At 54.2% G+C, this 17,030-nt stretch overlaps 7 protein-coding genes across 7 annotated transcripts; 2 read left to right on the top strand and 5 right to left on the bottom strand.

Moving 5' to 3' along the window:
• Window positions 1–155: 155 nt before the first annotated feature.
• On the bottom strand, window positions 156–453 carry GUITHDRAFT_59653 (hypothetical protein; the record flags this gene model as incomplete). Its single annotated transcript, XM_005837539.1, has 2 exons — window positions 156–263; window positions 313–453. Coding segments are annotated over 2 exons (249 nt in total), but the record flags the coding sequence as incomplete, so codon positions are not given.
• Window positions 454–531: 78 nt separating this feature from the next.
• GUITHDRAFT_40740 (hypothetical protein) lies at window positions 532–771 on the bottom strand (the record flags this gene model as incomplete). Its single annotated transcript, XM_005837538.1, has 1 exon — window positions 532–771. A coding segment is annotated over one exon (240 nt), but the record flags the coding sequence as incomplete, so codon positions are not given.
• Window positions 772–1,785: 1,014 nt separating this feature from the next.
• On the top strand, window positions 1,786–2,676 carry GUITHDRAFT_135240 (hypothetical protein; the record flags this gene model as incomplete). Its single annotated transcript, XM_005837537.1, has 1 exon — window positions 1,786–2,676. The coding sequence occupies one exon, from the start codon at window positions 1,786–1,788 to the stop codon at window positions 2,674–2,676; it is 891 nt and encodes a 296-aa protein (XP_005837594.1).
• A 189-nt stretch (window positions 2,677–2,865) lies between these two features.
• On the bottom strand, window positions 2,866–5,556 carry GUITHDRAFT_103836 (hypothetical protein; the record flags this gene model as incomplete). Its single annotated transcript, XM_005837536.1, has 16 exons — window positions 2,866–2,897; window positions 2,943–2,987; window positions 3,033–3,106; window positions 3,147–3,258; window positions 3,761–3,842; window positions 3,889–3,960; window positions 4,012–4,051; window positions 4,133–4,202; window positions 4,248–4,338; window positions 4,594–4,677; window positions 4,724–4,794; window positions 4,848–4,942; window positions 5,170–5,218; window positions 5,270–5,345; window positions 5,392–5,418; window positions 5,467–5,556. 16 exons carry the CDS (start codon window positions 5,554–5,556, stop codon window positions 2,866–2,868), a joined length of 1,110 nt encoding a protein of 369 aa, XP_005837593.1.
• A 1,569-nt stretch (window positions 5,557–7,125) lies between these two features.
• On the top strand, window positions 7,126–8,790 carry GUITHDRAFT_66749 (hypothetical protein; the record flags this gene model as incomplete). Its single annotated transcript, XM_005837535.1, has 1 exon — window positions 7,126–8,790. A coding segment is annotated over one exon (1,665 nt), but the record flags the coding sequence as incomplete, so codon positions are not given.
• Window positions 8,791–12,886: 4,096 nt separating this feature from the next.
• On the bottom strand, window positions 12,887–13,780 carry GUITHDRAFT_151199 (hypothetical protein). Its single transcript, XM_005837534.1, has 5 exons — window positions 13,521–13,780; window positions 13,274–13,475; window positions 13,161–13,231; window positions 13,017–13,111; window positions 12,887–12,960 (listed from the first exon to the last, which is right to left on the bottom strand). The coding sequence occupies exons 1-2, from the start codon at window positions 13,692–13,694 to the stop codon at window positions 13,347–13,349; spliced, it is 303 nt and encodes a 100-aa protein (XP_005837591.1). The 5' UTR covers window positions 13,695–13,780; the 3' UTR covers window positions 12,887–12,960; window positions 13,017–13,111; window positions 13,161–13,231; window positions 13,274–13,346.
• GUITHDRAFT_151198 (hypothetical protein) lies at window positions 13,764–15,110 on the bottom strand. Its single transcript, XM_005837533.1, has one exon. The coding sequence runs from the start codon at window positions 14,908–14,910 to the stop codon at window positions 13,903–13,905; it is 1,008 nt and encodes a 335-aa protein (XP_005837590.1). The 5' UTR covers window positions 14,911–15,110; the 3' UTR covers window positions 13,764–13,902.
• Window positions 15,111–17,030: the final 1,920 nt, after the last annotated feature.

Here is a 17,030-nt window from a genome sequence, read left to right as displayed (position 1 = left end):
CTTGTACTCAATCTCCTCTCCCTTTCACTTTCCTTCCACCCTCCGGCACATCGCTCTGTTTTCATCCTATCTCCTTCTCCTGCCTCCTCCACAATTCCATCCACGCCTCATTCCTGCTTCCTCCTTTGCTCACCACCTCTGCTGTATTTTACCTTCAGGAGGATTTTCGTGGCGTCGGTGAAGCCAAGGTAGGCGGCATTGTGCAGCGGCGTCTCGCCATCGTCAGACTGACCGTCAACTTCACACCCACCGTCGATGAGCACCTGGTTGACAACGACATGAGCGCATGAGGACACGGCAAGCTCTCCTCACCTTCACTATGTCTGCTCCGCCATGCTGGCAGGCCTCATGCAGGGGGCTGTTCCCCTTCATGTTCTTGGCCTTCACGTCCGATCCTGCTTCGATCAGTAGCTTCGCTGCTTCTGCATGCCCTCCCTTCCCTGCCCAGTGGAGGGCAGTCCATCCAAAGGCGTTTGTGACGTCGATCTCGTCCTTCTTCAACCAGCCCAGCAGCAAGGTTGTTGCTTCAGGGCTCCCCCAGTGAGCTGCCGCATGGAGAGCAGTGGAACCAAACTTGTTCTTGAAGAGAAGGTCTGCCCCTGCGTCTTTCAGCACCTTCATTGCCTCTGGACGCTTTCCTCTGGCCGCCCACATGATCGCAGTCCAACCCGTCTCCGTCGCTTCATTGACATCAGCACCCTCCTTGAGCAGCCTCTTCACCTCCTCTACGTCGCCCTTGAATGCAGCAATGTGGAGAGGGACTTCAGTATCAATCTCCTGTTTGGAGGGATCGTAGTTCGGGTCGTCCCACTTGCTCTTTCCTCCCGCAAACGTCATCTGCAGACCAAGAGGCCTCCTGAGGGACAGAGCTCTCCTCTCGCACAATGAGAGCACACGAGGGCACGAGGCCGAGTGCTGCCTGAGGGAGCGGACGAAAGAGCTGCTGCTGCCATGAAGGAACGCTGACGCCATGGGCATCACCGACGCAAAAAGCGCCGCCGCCATGGCCGCCGACCTCACCATGACCTTCCTCGGACTTCTAAAGGAAACATTTTTAGTCATTTTTGAGCCTAACAAAAGTTGTCACTTGAAAGTCCCACTGTCGCCGACCGTGAGTCGCCGATCCGTGGCGGCATGGCTGACCGGACTCTTGAATCATTGCCCGGCCAGGCCGGCCCGGCCCAGGCTTGAACCGCGGGCCGAGGGGGCGGCTGGGGGCCGGGCCGGCCGGGCCGGGTGACACCGGGCGAGCCTCAGGCTGGCCGCCGCCGCACCGGCCGCCGGGCAGCATCTTCGCGGCAATATGCTTTCAAGTTTACGTGCGCCGGGCGCCGGTAGTAGGCCCCTTGTGGTCACCTAGTACTGAAGACTGGCAACTGATTTCAGTTAGCTTAACTTTGAGTACGGTCAAGGCACAAGCAGTTGGCGCCTGAGAGTCGGAGCCTAAGGAGAGTTGATAGCCGGGACTCCCGGGAGCCTCCTACGGCGCCGGTATCACTCTGATCACTGAGTCAGGATCAAAGTAGCCCGGGGCCGGTCTATGACTCCGGGTGACCGACTGAGACGGTCGTCGGGAGGGCCCGGGCCGCGGACGCCGGGCCGGGCGGACCTCGGATATCGTTACACGCCTTTTTGAATTTCTTCCGCCGTTGGAGAAGGCAATTGAAGCCTTTCACCACCTGCCCCTGCTGCCTCGTCGCTGCCTCCGCATCCTTCCAGCAACTGCAAGACTCGCTCGCTGCTCCTCCCTCGGAACTTCCTGGACTTCCTGCGGTGACTGCGACAATGGTGAACAACTTCACGATCCATGACGAGAACGACGAAAACTTCCTGTCTCCCACCTTGAGTCGGAGATCCTCCTCTAGAAAGGCGCTGGGACAGATCGACGCAAATGTTGACAAGGCCAAGGAGGGCAAGGCCAAGAAGAGAGACTCATCCTTGGGAGGCAGTTTTGCTGCCCCAACCCCTGCCTGCACTCCTTTCGATGCCAAGAAAGTCCAGTCGGTGAGGATAGAGCAGGAGTCTTTCAACTCGGCTCTGTCTGAAAAGTTCGACGGGTGTGTGTTGGAAGAAGCGAGCCCCAAGCTCAGCTACAGGAGTGCTCTGCTCATCTCCTCCCTCGTCCTCCTCCTTGGCGTGGCTACCTTGCACATGCAGGCTCAAGGCACAGTTCCTGTTGCCTTGCAGCATGCTTTCACGAGCGACAGCCCTCCTGCTCAGACGCCGGAGGATGTCGTTCAGGTCCATCCATCCCCAGATGATGAAGGTCCAGTGCTTACCCCTCAAGAGCCTGCGGTGGAGGAATCCATTGCACATGCTCAGGAGACGGAGCAATCAGTTGAGGCAGAAGAGAGCGTGGAGGAGGCGAATACCTGGGACGAGGCTATTCTCAGCGGTCCCATGCAGATCTCCTCCTCCTCCTCCGAGGGCGTGGCTGCTGGGTTTGCTCGATTGACAGTTCAAGGAGATCTGTACGTGTTCGACCTGCCGGACTCGAGCTGGTACAGCCAGGCGTTCAAGGTGGATGGGTGTGCGTACAAGAGAAAGAATGCGCTCTGGGTGGACAGGTCGAACTGCATCCCCGTCTACACCAGGGAGGAGGAGATGAGATCCTGTTTCCCGGAGAGAGAGGAAGCAACGGACTGGATCATGACTTTGTCGTCGATTCAGTGTTGAGGGGGGAGGAGGTTGGAAACATCTTTTCATAGCCTGGAGGGAGAACTTTAGTTGGTTTGCACTAATTGTACTATTGCAACTTTAAACATTATATTTGACTATTGTTGGTGTATTGAATCTGAGGAAACGGAAAGAAAAAGTGTCAGAGTCACAAATTACCATCACTGTCATGCTGCAAGGCAAACAGCTCTACCTCGGTTGCGCGGATTCTAGATCGGATACTGCGATTGTAACTCAGTCAAATGTCAAATTAGAATCAATCAGACCTTTCTTGTTGGGCTGTTCCGTCGTGGCGATACGAACATCCGACCCTAACGAGGGTTAGAAGGACAGGACAGTGGAGCCAAAGCACCTACCTTCATCCACCTGCAACGCTACCTCGAGTCCTACCTCTCTCCCGTCTTCTTCCTCGTCCACCTCCTCCTCGTCCCTGCCAAGAGCTCAGAGCAACACGGCTTCTTCCTGCTCACCTTGGCGTGCAGACAGAGTCGACCGCTGCGCTGCTCGCTCTCCTCATGAGCTGAGAATTTTCGGTCGGGGTAGATGCCGTATTCCACTCCTCCTCCGTCGGACCCTCAGCTGCTGGAGAGGCGATGAGGAAGCAACTGACTTGAGCAAGAGCCCACCTGGCGGACGAGGAGGAGCTTCTGCTGCTCTCCTGCTGGGAATCTGCAGGAATTGGAAGTGAAAGGCACGGAGACGAAGAGAAAGGAGGCGAGAGCTGAAGGCAAAGAGATGAAGACAAGGGCACAGACGTGCGGGATGGCGGGGGGGGGGGGGGGGAGGTGGGGTTGAGCGAAAAGCGGACGGAGAGAACAGCAGGATGGGAGGGAGGAGGGGAGGACATGTAAGAGAAAAGCGGAGGTTGGAAGAAAAATGTTTCACCTGCTCGAGAGTTTTGGGATCGGAGGCTACAAGGACATCGAACGATTGGCACATAACTGAGCAACTGATGAGACTGGAGAGAGCGAGGGAGGGGAGGAGAATGAGGGAGGGAGCAAGCGAGCACAGGAGGAACATCACAAACTAATGGTGGTGAGGATCGGAGAGAGCAAGATACACGGAGGGACGAGATGCAGTGAACCTTTCACGAAGTCCGCGATATCTTCATCGTTCCTCCTGAGGATGGTCTTCATGAAGCTGAAGTTTTCCTTTCCGCAGAGGAACTATGGCAGTTATGAGGAGGAGGGCAGGATCAGCATAGGACAGCACCTGGCTACAAGTATTTCTGTTTGCATAGTTTACATCCTCCCCGCTGATGTTGAGGATATATTCCCTCGTTGTCTGCCAGCACTCCATCAAAGTCCGCCCAATCCCTTTCGCTCGCGCTGCTACCTTCTTCTGGAAGAGCAGGCACGTGTGGAACAGCGCCAGGCTGGAAGGGGAAGGGAATAAGCACCATGGCACGTCAGCTGAAGGAAGTCGCAACAAGACAACGCAGCTGACGCAGCTCTACCTTCCAACAGTCAGGCCGATGATGAAAGAGTAGAGCATCAGGAAGAAGGAGATGGAGTACTCGCTGACATCTGCCTCCTGTATCAATTACACAGCGACGTTCTTGTTCCTCACACCTCGTTTGAACTCAAACTTTCCGTTCCCATTGTAATTCTTTGCCAAGATCACATGCAGCAAGCTGCATGCAAGCACGTAGAAGGAAAGAATCTGCCGCAAATCAACGCCTGACATGGGAACGGGCAAGGAATACGGTGGATGAGAAAATGAACATGACGAAAAAGAAGTAATTTCTTCGCCCTGCCAAGAGCTTGAGCAGGAAGCGGAGGAGGAAGCAGCAACAAGATATCCTCTACCTATGCATGTCCCAATCCAAGGGCAGTGATGATCGAAGTCGAGTACACAGTTATCACAAAACGAGCAGTGAGAGGCTGTGAGAGGTCTAAGAGCCTTCCGTCAGAGCACCACAAAACACCCTTGTCCTCCTCGCCTGTAGATTTGACACGTCGAGCAGAGCTTGAGCTTTTGCAAGCCCCCATTCACTTCAAACTGCTTCGACCTCAGCATCCCAAAAGTCAGGCGAGTGAGTCCTTACCTTCTGTACAAGGGGCAAGATGGTATCTGGGCCGAGCTGAGGGGGATGAAAGCGGGGAAGTATGCCAGGATCTGACAAGAGCAAGTCAAGGGACAGACAGCAGAGGAGAAGAAGGAGCACCGACCTGTGGTGGCCGTAAGGACAAGGAGAGCAAGAGTGACGAAAACAAGAACAGCTCCTATGACGATCATGCTCGGAGATAGCAAGTAGATCAGAGCTCTGAGCGGAACGATAAGGAGAAAACAAGACAAAGGAGGGAAACGAGAGCAGGGCAGAAGGAGAGAGTGTGGAAGACAAGAAGACGAGGCCAGGGAGCCAGGGAGAGGAGGGAGGAGAGCCTCCGGTGGAGAATAAGACGGGAGGTCATCTCGTCGGAGGGGGAACGAGAGGAATTGGGGTTAGGGAAAGCAAAGAGGGAATGGTACTCATCTCAAACTATTGCCTACCTTGCAGGATAAGCCAGGAAGAGTGCGCTGGGCACGGCGATCAGGATAACTATCAAGACAAGGAAGTCAGGACGGTGATTATTAAACATGCTAGTAGCACATGTGAAGCCAACGGTCCTGATCCCATCCAGCGGGCCGAAAACAAACCAGCCGTTCCATAGCACAAAGTTTCTTCCCTGGCAGGCAGTCAGAGGGTCGAACCTGAGGGATTAGGGAGCGAACCTTGAAGAATGGCTGACCCTCGGGAGGCTGCCAGCGCAACTCAGCTCAGACCCCGCAAGAACGGCAAGACTTCACCTTGCGCCAGAAGTAGGCAAGGTTGTCGTCCAAGCAATCTTCAGGCTGCATGGTCCTGATGTCAGCCGCTTGCTCCGTGCTCGAGCTCATCTTTCGCAACGAAGAAAGGACCCAAGGAACAAGAGACGCCGCACAGGAATGGAGTCTTGGCTTGAACAAGCCGTCAACGTTGCGTTCAGGTTTGCATGCGGCATGCGTATGACAGACAAGAGAAACAGGCCGCTTCGCCTTTGCCAGGTGTACTTGCTTCATCCTTTGACCGGAGCAGCCTCGTGACCATCCTGCAAACATACTAAGCCTCCGTTTTCGCATCTTTTGAAGGTTTGAGTGGTTCATGCTATTGCGAAAGTGTTGTCTCTCAACCAGTGCGACAGGATAAGAGCAATGTTCCGCCACACGACTCTTCACCTACCAACCTTCGCTTCTATTTCTTTCTCGTCTATTCCAAAACTCTCGCCGTTTCCCTTGTCCTCGTCGCTGCCCCTTCCCCTGTGTGTATCTGCAATGATCACTCTCTCAACTTCTTCCTCCACATTATTTCCTCGTCTTCTTTCTTACTTTCTGTCGACCATCTTCTCTCATTCTCCTCTTTTCTCCTCCCCTGTTGTCCCAAGTTTGAGCCATGGTTTCCCGCAATAAAGAGGTGGGGCGGGCTTGGTTTCATGCTGTAGCCAGGGAGAGGGTGGGGGTACATCTGATCACCCGTGCTTTCAACTCCATTTTGTTAGGAAAAACCATGGTGGGCATAACTTTGACCAAAACAGGGTGGGTATTTTCAAAATTGTTTGAACTCTTCAAAATCATAGGTCCAAATTGAAAACAAGATAAGAACCTTAGTTGAAAAGGTTGAGTGTAACAAGTCAGAAGGGGTGGGTGAAGCTGAGAGTGCAAGTAGAGGGTGGGGTTGTCTCAGATGTACGAGACCTGGGTACAAGGAGAGCAACGATCAAAGCATGTGGTAAGAGATATGAAATATCTATTTGAGACATTAATGTAAAATCCACATGGTGCTACTACCATGGGTGTTTTAGTGCGGGAGCTGTGGAGACTATGGGGCCAGGGTAGGTAGGGTTTTTTCATTCGAAATCAGGGGTAGGGGTTCCCTTGTAAGAGGTCAGTGTTGGGGTGGAACACCACAAATCTTGAAGGTCTGCACATAGCCTGCGAACATTAATACCACAATTGAAAAAGATGTTACCCTTGCACAGGAAAGAAGGAGCAAGAACCCTTCAAGTACCCCCTTGACTAGAGGAGGAGAAAGGGGGTGAGGTGTATGCGCGGCGGGAGGCGTCTGCGCATGCGCGACTCGGGCAAGGATGCAGGGGAGGAGACGACAAGGGTCGCCCTGCCCTCCTGCCATTGAAACTTCACACACTCTACCTCATCTCTCTGTACAGCTCTGCTCCTCCATGCCCTCCTCCCAGCAACGGCTATAGATCCTCGTCCTGGAACGGCCAGTAGGAGGGGGCGTTGTGATCCGGCCCTTCCGCGCACCGGAGGAGGAGTAGGGGTGTTCTCTCCCCCCGCACCTCACACATCAGACTTAGTGACAAGTGTAGGAGGAACTCTCGATCCGAGGTCCTTAAGATGGCAGTACCAAGGCAGACTTCTCCTCAATCCGACGTGGAGCAGGTAGACAGGCAGCAGGAAGAACGGACCATGGCGGAGACGAGTGAGGAAGAGCAAACGAGCGACGCAGAGGCGGAGTCTCTCCCTGAAACCTCTCTACAAGGCCCGGAATCGACTGGCCATCCGGACATCTACAAGGTGGTATGGAAGGTTCCGGAATTTTCTCGGAGGAACGGGAAGGTACATAGCCCGTTGTTTGAGATCTCCGGTGTCCCCTGGAGTATCCTGATGTTTCCTGTGGGTATTAACAAGCAGTTCACCTCCCTGTTCCTCGATTCGAAGTTCATGAAGGGCAGGAAAGACCCATACAGGGTGAATGCATGTTTCGAATTCACGATCGAGAATCGTGACCCCGTGTGGTCAGAAACCAAGCAGGCGCAGCATGTGTTTCAGTATGACGATGCTGATTGGGGATTTCACACGTTTGTGAAGTACAACATCGTGATGGATCAATCTGCTGGGTTCTTGGTGGACAATGTGCTGACTGTGATTCTGATCGTGCGAGTTCTACGAGATCACGAGGGGCGGGAGTACAACAGCTCGAAGGATCCGATCTTATGGCTTCACGATCCCAAAGTAGAGACTGGTTTCGTGGGCCTGAAGAATCAGGGAGCTACATGCTACATGAACTCCCTCTTGCAGTCCTTGTTTCACATTCCAGCATTGCAGCGGGCGGTTTACAAGATGCCGACGGAGCAGGAGACTGCGAACAAGCGACCCAGGCACTCCTCCCACCCCGCAATTGTCTCGCGCAGCGACAGCTCCAGCTCCTCGACTGATTCTGTTGCCTTGGCTTTGCAGAGAGTCTTCTACAACTTGCAGCACAGCAAGAAGAGTGTAGGGACGAAGGCTTTGACCAAATCTTTTGGGTGGGATGCGTTGGATGCCTTCACACAGCACGATGTGCAGGAGCTTGATCGAGTGCTGTGCGACAATCTTGAAGAGAAGATGAAGGGGACGATAGTTGATGGAGAGGTGCCCAGGTTGTTCAGGGGGAAGCTTCAAAACTTTGTCAAGTGTATCAATGTGGATTTTTCCAGTCTGAGGGAGGAAGAGTTCTACGATCTGTCACTGAACGTGAAAGGCTGCAAGAACATCGAGGAGTCTCTGATGAAGTACGTTGAGGTTGAGAAGCTAGACGGGGAGAACAAGTACATGGCTGATGGCCATGGACTTCAAGATGCTGAGAAGGGATGTGCGTTCCTCTCCCTCCCCCCTGTACTCCACTTGCACCTGAAGCGGTTCGAGTACGACCCGGTCAGAGACGCCAATGTCAAGATCAACGATAAGTTTGAATTCGGATCTGTCCTGGATCTATCGCAGTACATGCAAGGAAAAGCCAAGTCTTCCTTGTCATATCTGTTGCACAGCGTGCTGGTACACAGTGGGGATGTGCATGGTGGTCACTATTTCGCATACATTCGGCCAGATTGTAAGTCGAAGTGGCTCAAATTCAATGACGAGCGCGTGAGCGTTGTGAGTGCTGAGGAAGCCATTCAAAACAACTTCGGAGGGGAAGATGAATCGGACGGGGACTCGGCTTTCTCGCCGTCAGCAAACCGAGGAAGAAGCTCGTCGCGCCGAACGAGCAATGCCTACATGCTTGTGTACGTGAGGGAATCAGCCGTCGATGAAGTTTTGCGTCCGCTGACGCATGACGATATCCCTGACCACCTCAGACAGCGATTCCGACTGGAGGAGGAGGAGGAGGAGTTGCGACGGAGGGAAAAGTTGGAAGCGCACCTCAAGATTCAGATACGGTTGTGCACCTTTCAGGATATCTCGATGCATCAGGGACTAGATCTTGTAGAATGGACCTCCGTTGTGCACATGAGTATTCTCAAGACAGATACACTTGGTCAGATGAAGCATACGATAGCTCAGGTCACCAAGATTCCTGAGGAGAGTCTGAGAGTTTGGCTCTGCAGGATTAGGAATGATTCCATGAGAGTAGAATGCGAGGTTCGTTCCAGTGCTGATGCAGACCTTATTGCTGACAATGACTTGTTTGTCTCCGACACCTGCCTGTTCTGCGAGAATACAGCAAGTTTCGATTCTAGAGATCTGAGCCGCGACATGAACAATGGAAAGCTGGATATCATTTTCTTGAAGATCTTCAATGCTGAAAAAGAAGAGCTGCTTTCTTTGGGACACTTTTTCGTGGCTCCAAACATGCTTGTTTCGGGTATGATCGACCAGTTCGTGGAACGCGCTGTCCCAGATTGGAAAGGCTGTGCTGTAGAGGCGTTTGAAGAGGACAGGAAGTCGGGTGCAGTTAGACTAGACAAAGAGGCAGACATCTCATCGACACCACTCTGTCCGGGATCGATTGTTGTCCTGAACAAGGCTGATGTTTGTATATGCTCCAAGACAAAGATCACTGATCCATACTGGGACTGTGATGATGGTTGTGTTCGCAAATATTATGACAAGCTGTTGAACAGTGTGTCGGTTCGTTTTCGCAGTATCAGTGACCGAACGAAGGACTTGTTCCAAGTGAAGGTTCATCTCAGAGATTCTTATGACAAGATTTGTGGGATTATCGTGAAGATGTTGAACGCTGAAGAAAGTCGATTGAATGGGAAGCAAGCAGAAGAGTTCCACATACAATTGTACAGGCACAGCTCGAATAATGATGGTCCGGAACAGAAACCAGCACAGAGAGATGATAGGGTCACGTTGGAGAATCTCTTGTCGAGCTGGGACAAGAACATTTTGTACTTCCAAGAGCTTTCTTTCGACATTCGTGAGCTTGAGACGAAGCATCTGCTGCGAGTGTGCTTGCTGGGGGACGTCAGAGAAGAGTTTCTCATTGAAAAGGAGAAGAACTTGATCAACGCTATCTTGGAGAGCATCAAGAAACAAAAGTTGGACTTGGCGCCTGAAATATACATATGTCATGTTGGTAAAGGTAAGATCAACGAGATCTTCGATGCAGAGAGCGAGGAAAGCGAGGAGGATGTCTTGAGGCTGGGGCAAGCAGAGGCCAGAAGTCTGTACGCAATCTCAGTATCAGCAGCTGCCGGTGGGCTGAAGAACCCGGCCAAGGCTCAAGGATCCCTTCTGGTCAGAGTCTCTCACTTCGAATTCGACAAGGTAGCCCCAGATCTGCTCCTGATCCTCGTTTCTGTGACAGCTGATCCCGAGCAGGGTCAGAGGAATGGTCTCATCCCCCGCACGTACGGAGAGCCTTTCCTCATCCGCATGCATGTGGTGGGAGCTAGCGCCCTTCTGCGAGCATGGCTGACTGTCTGTGGGCAGGACGAGGATTTTGATGCGGTCAAAACCAAAGTCAGGAAGCAGCTGCTGGCGATCAGCCATGACGAGAGCTCGAAAGAGTGGCCTGTTGTGCTGGTGCGGACAGGAAACGGCTCAGTGATCGAAGAGAGCGACTCAGGTAATGATCTCTAGCTGAGCCTGCCTCCCTTCGCTCCCTAGGCATTATACATCTTTCAGTGCTCTCCCTCCTTCGTTCCTCTATCCCTGCCTGACTTGCCGGGGAAGATTTTGCCACGGAGTTCTCTCATCTGAAGGAGGGCACCGAGAACTACTTCCTTGGGGTTCAGCACCCTGACAAGAATCGTCATGTGATGACCGTTGACGCCTCGATGCCTCAGGCTTGACTGTTTGGTGCAGGTCAACTCCCGTGGAGGGTACGAGAAGGCGATCAAGATCTCGAGATAGAGAATGTCATGTCGGGCCCAATCAGTTGCCCATGTCTTACTACCTCCCTCTCATTCTTTCCTCCTGGTATTGTTTCTAATTTATTCATTCGTGGAATACAACTTACTGTACAGATCTCTTCCGCTCGCACTGCTGCCAGACAGTGCCAAAGTTTCGGAAAGTTCAACTTGCGGTACGGTCGGACGGTCCGATCCGAGACTCCACTGACTCTCGGCCGCGCCGGCTGCCGCGGACTCGGACTCGCCTACTAGTCCGCCGCGCCGCCCCCCGCCGAGTCGCGGCCGGGCGTGCGCGGCCACCGTCCGATCACGCCGGGTCGTACAAAAGCAGGGCTATAAGTTCGCCCCTTCTCTGGCCCCGCCGACGATCATTGTCACTCAGGCGTGTGATATCGGCCCGGGCCCGGGCCGCCGGCAGGGCCGCCGGGCGAACTCCCTGGAATGAGCGGGGATGAGGACGAAAGGGTCAGAGACAGTCATGCGCCTGGCGCAGGGCTTGAGGGCGGCGATGGTGTGGGAGAGGATGGAGATCGGAAGGATGACGAGGAGAGCGAACATGATAACGAGAGCGATGAGCTCAGCCATGAACAGACAGATGATCGGGTTGCACCTCCTCTTCCCCCCTCCTACTGCCAGGATCCTTGCTGGCACGCGCGGGCGCGTGATGGATACAACCAACCTAGCCGGGTGGTGCGAGGCGCGCTGCCATGCTTCGAGGCTGCAGGGAGTGAATACTCAGGTATTTCTGTGCAAGATGTCGATCCCATCTTGATGGAGGTATACTGACATCGTTGTGTGTGCTCAGAGAAGGTTTCTCTGTGCTGGTCCTCAGGTGCAAAAGCAGGCGCATGTGGCCGAAGGCCCGTGGCAAGAACTTTACAACAAGAAAGCAAGTTTCCGAGACGTCATCCGAGCCATAGATATGGACATCTTGACAGCAACTCTTCCCCCCATGGATGCTTATAAGGTTGCACTCCAGTGTGCTGTAAGAGATTTCCTCCGGCCGTCCCAAACCAAGGACGGGGCCCCGTTCTTCAAGGAGCTAGAGGATGTGATGAAGCATTCTTTCGGAGACAGCTTCTTTGAAAGCCCCTTCCATCCTGTCCCCGAAAACATCGAGCACAACCTTGGGCTCATGATCGCCCTCATCATGAACAGGATGAACTCGCACGGGTGCATGCCAGATCGCGAGTTCATAGGCAACGCCTTCAAGTACGCCATCGAGCACCGCTACCTGGCGGTTGCCCAGTCCCTCCACAACTTCTCCCCCGACCGCAAGTACTTTGTCTTCTTCGAGAAGATCTCAGCCAACGGGTTCGGAAGCTACGGCGTGGAGATTCTTGAGGACAAGTACCTCAAGGGCCTGTCCCTGTCTCGCTGGCAGCTCTTCCACACCCTCAACGGATGCCTGGGCCCCAACATGCAGAACGGAAACCTGCTGGCGTGCCTGAAACTGATCCACTTCTACTGCTCGACCGATCCGAAGCAGAGGGTGACGCAGCGGCCGGGGAGGAGAGGCCCGATCAAAGTGCCGAGGATGATGAGGGAGGCAAGCAGCGGAATGGAGCAGGGGACGTCGACGTTGAACATCTGCTACCTGCACACCCGTCTCAGTCTCAAGGTGCGCCCTGACGCCCAGCTAGATGAGATCAAGAAGCAGGTGGAAGTGCAGCTGGACGTCCCCGTCGCGGATCAGATTCTCCTCTACTACGGCCCGTTGACCGATCAGACGAGCATAGATCTCCCCATCGACCAGAAAACATGTGTGGTGTGCATAGACAAGGAGATCAGGACGTTCAAGGTCCGTCTGCTCCATCCCTTGGTCAGTGCTGACAGTCCTCTGAGCAGCAAGACATGGCTTCTATCCTCAACTTGGATGAAAGCCTCATAGCCATGGTCAAGAATCTGCACAGGGCATGTCAGGACGGGGTCAGAGTCACTGGCATGCAGGTAGGACGTCCTTCTGGTGGTGTAGACGTGACCAGGGCCCAGGCCGAAAGCGTGGAAGTCTGGAAGAAGCTCCTAGTAAACATCTTCGTGCCTGTGCTCAAGTTCGACGAGCAAGGAACAGGTGAGGATGGTGCGGACGTGGACACGTTCGTTGGAGATCCTGGGAAGGCTCATGATGGCTGCGTGCAGCGAAGGATTTAAATCTCTCGGACGCTGGGATGAAAGACATCCTGTGATTCATACACTTGGTTTCCTCTGTGGATGACTGTGTTCCCTTGGTAATTTCAGGTATCACATTACCGCCGCCATTCGTGGGTTGCTGGTGCATCAATGCTCGCAGTTCTGCTTCCAACTGGTCGTCGCCAATCCCATCCTGCTAAAACGTATGATTCGTGAGGAGTGAAGCACAGGGGCTCTGATGGCGTGATGCAGACCTGAAACAAGAAATCTCCTGGATTCTAATGCAGCTCCTAGACAACCTCCTGATCAACGAAGCTCGAGAGGTGGCAAGCTTCCTCCTTGAAGTACTGCTGACATGCTGCCAGTTCATCCTGTTCATGGATTCCCACAAAATTCCCATCCCAAGGAACATCCTACTGTATGCGTTGCTTCGTTTCGTCAGGCATGCATCCCACTGACTGTCAAGTGCACGTGTGACTGACTGTCTTGCCTTCCAGGTACAATGATCTCCTCATCGCCAAGGAGATCAGGACTATGCTGGATACTCCCGAGCGATTTGACCCCAACGTGAGCGGGAGAACATCTGAAATTGAGTAGGCTGATAGGGTGCAGACTTGGAACCCGGCTGGAAGGCACCCGAAGGATCTGATGAGTCCCGATATTCATCTTTTCTTCCTCGACGTTCCCCACCTGGAGGTAAACTCGACGCTCTCTGCACTCGAACCCTGACCACGACTTCAGAAACTTGTCCGTCAAGAGTTCGACGACGTGTATATGTGAGGACATGACCGACGCGGGTGTTTAGGTGCGAGAGTGTCTTTCGAGTTGAGAAAGGATCAAATAGGGAGCATCAATAAAAGCGTTTAAGACTCTTTATCACACCTTACTAAATCAAGACAAGAAGAAAAAAATCAAATCACAAGTAAAACTCTGTCCAGCCCGCGTAAATTACAAACAATGAAGAAACGATTGGAAGTGTTGACTTGGTGGTTTGTTACTGTAAGTTGCAGCATGTTGGCCTGCCAGGGGCGATTCCTGAGCTGATGTCCGGCTTGTCCGGGAAAGCATTCATCGCATCCATGCACTCCCTCGCTGACGGTCGCTGGTTGGAATCCTGGGCCCACATGCGTTGAATCAGCCCTTCAAAGCTGGGCCACTTAACAGCCTCGAGCTCCGGCCGCTCGTAGATCCGCTGCAAGTCGTTGTCGGGCGGACGCTGGCAGGTTGCCAAGTACCACAAGACAAGAGAAGCCGAGTAGATATCCGCTTTCTCGTTGTAGTTGCCCAGTCTCTGTGAGAGAACCTCAGGCGCCATGTACCTCAGCGTTCCCGTATGCCCGTGGTGCTTGACGACGTCTCTGACTGACCTGTCCACAGGCTTGCACATCCCGAAGTCTGCCAGCTTCAGCGTCGTCAAGTCTCGAGTGAGCATAAGGTTCGCAGGCTTGACGTCGCGATGGAGAATGATGGGGTCGCGACTGTGCAGGTAGTCCAGGGCCTTGAGGATGTCGAGGCTCCATGAGAAGATAGTCTTGCGCCCCATACGATTGCCGAAGCGCGCCAAGAGGTATCGGTCCAACGTAGGGCCGTTAACGTACTCCTCGAAGATGATCGGGTTCTCCGGGTCCCAGATGCTCGCTCCGATGAATCGAACCAGGTTTGAGTGAGGCTGGAGGGCGACTGTTGTCAAGATGTCAAGCTCCATGATCAGATCCTTGTACGATTGAGACCTCGCTTGCATCCCCTTCTTCAGCCGCTTGGCCACGCATGTGACTCCTCGAACCTTGCACTTGAAGACAACTGCATTCGCTCCTTCTCCGATCTTCTGCCCCCATTGTACTTCGTCTTCTCTCACCTCCCAATGTCCTTGGGTCACCTTCATGAAAGCCTCCTGGGGGTGATGGATAGTTGCGTCATTTGATATTTTTGCTGCTTCTGGCAGCAGGGACTGCGTATAGGGGTACAATGAACTCTCCCCTGGCTTTCCTTGGACGATATACATATTCTTTTCAAAGTGGTTTCAAAGTTGAACTGGCTGCCTTCAAAGCACTTCAACCTTTGATCCAGGTAGTTCTATGCCGCGGATTGATGCTCAGGTTTTCACTCGTGTTTCCTTCTTCTCTCTTTACTTCCCAGATCCTCTCGCTCGCTGCTTCCTTATGCTCTCAGACTGATCTTGTCCGTGGCTGCGAATATGCGGGTAGAGCAGGGAGGCGGCGCGGAGGTTCTTATTAGGATAAACGGGGGGAATTCTTCGAGATATGAGGGGTAGGGGTAGTTCAATGTGGTATTTCAGGGGGTGGGGGTGATGGCGGGGGCCAGGGTTTGCAATACGGTAAACTCGAGAGATTTTGATGAGAAAAACATTGAGTGATAATTTGTATTGAATTCTTTGTACTTCGAGATGACAGGATGAGGAGATCGGGGTAGTGGTGAATTAATTAGATCATTTATTATGATAAGTACCATGTATGATGGTACCCTTGATATCTGCCCTTGGGTGTTTCCCTAAAATAGCCCAGCATACGGGGTGAGGGTGGGTGAATTTTCAAATCCTGTGTTCCTAAAAGAACCTTTGACGATAAAGATAAGATTTTCGTAGGTCCGAGGGGTGAAGTTACATCAAGCTGGGAAATAGGGGTAATGGGGAGGACCATATGAGACAGAAGGAAAATGGGGGGGTGCATGAAGGGATGCTATAGGGGCAAGGGGGTAGGGTGAAGAGGGGGTGGGTCATGTGAGGGTGGCCGGGGTGGTTGCAAGCCGGTTTTTCGGGTTTTGATGTTTCTGGAGGGGAGTGGGTGGGGTGATGGCCAGTTGCAGCCCCCAACGAGGTAGCTACGGGGTCCTATTATATTTATGGGTGGGTAGGGGTGATCCTACAGCAGCCATCGTCCATGGGGGGTGGGGTTCTCTTCAGATCGGAAGGGGCTGGCAGGAGGTTGCTGACACAGAAAGGAAAAAAACATCCGAAATCATACTGAAATAGCGTGATTTCGATGCCCCAGGGCTACGTCGGCTGACGAAAGGAGATAGTAGGGTAGGGTCCCGTATTTTTTTTTCTGTTGGTGTAACGAACATATCTCTTTTCACAGCCACTTCTTTACCGTTGACCCCCGGGAGCAAGAGGCCGCCGTGGGGACTCCGATCGGACTCGGATCATGATCCCGGATGATCGGCCGGCTGCCCGGGCCGGGGGCCCGGGGGCTCACCGTCTGAGCCCGGCGATTTTGAACGGTCCGATCATATCCTCTTTACGTCCGATCAGTGAACTTTACAAGTTACTTCATTTCAAATCGAAGGTAAGTAAAAAAATCTGAGTACGAGTTACCGACGGTGCTCTAAGTTAGCTGCCGCTGGAACGGTTCCGGGCGGCGGGCGGCGGGCCCGGCGTCGCAAATGATCCCGGCCCCGCGCCGGCGGCGCGGGGCCACCGCCGGGGCCTCCAGTGCCACCGGGGCGTTCAATGTCCACCGTGAGACTCACACTGCGGCGGCCGGAACCCGAGTCCGCCGCTCGCATCGGCGGCGCCCGCCGAACTTCGGAACTTCGGAACGATCCGACGGGCCGGCGGCGAGCCTGACCGTACCGTACTACAGTACCGTACGGTATCGGACTCCCGACCGTACGGCCCGGCGGCGGGCGCCGCCGCCGCCGAGGCTGAACCGTCGGGGTGACTCAGGCCGGCCGGGGGGGCGCCCGCCGCGGCGGCCCGGCGGCGGGCCCGGCAAACGGCGTGAACCGCCAGTGAGCGGCGGGGGCGCGCCCCGGGCGCCGCCGCCGCTGCGCCGCACTTCAAGGCTTCGGAAGCCCGGTGAATTTCGCCGGACGCGCCGCGCCGCCGTCGGACCGTCGGTGGGCCACGGTTAGCGCGCTGCCCGGTGACCTTTCAAGACTCAGTCGGAGAGGACGGCCGGGCAGTGAGCGGCCCACTGTGCCACGGTACGGTGCATACCGTACTGGCCGGGCCCCCGACTCCGGGAGTCCCCGGGCCGCCGGAGTCCGGCACTGAGCCGCGGCGACGGGGACTCGTTACTCAAACAGTTGAACTTCGATTAAGTCAAAAACTTCAGGGCCAGTGACTTCACGCGGCCCGGGGGCGCACCCGGTACACCGGGGGCG

Source organism: Guillardia theta, assembly GCF_000315625.1.
Source record: "Guillardia theta CCMP2712 unplaced genomic scaffold GUITHscaffold_14, whole genome shotgun sequence".
Taxonomy (NCBI): Eukaryota; class Cryptophyceae; order Pyrenomonadales; family Geminigeraceae; genus Guillardia; species Guillardia theta.
Note: the sequence above shows the minus strand (reverse complement) of the source record. Positions and strands in the feature narration are given on the sequence as shown.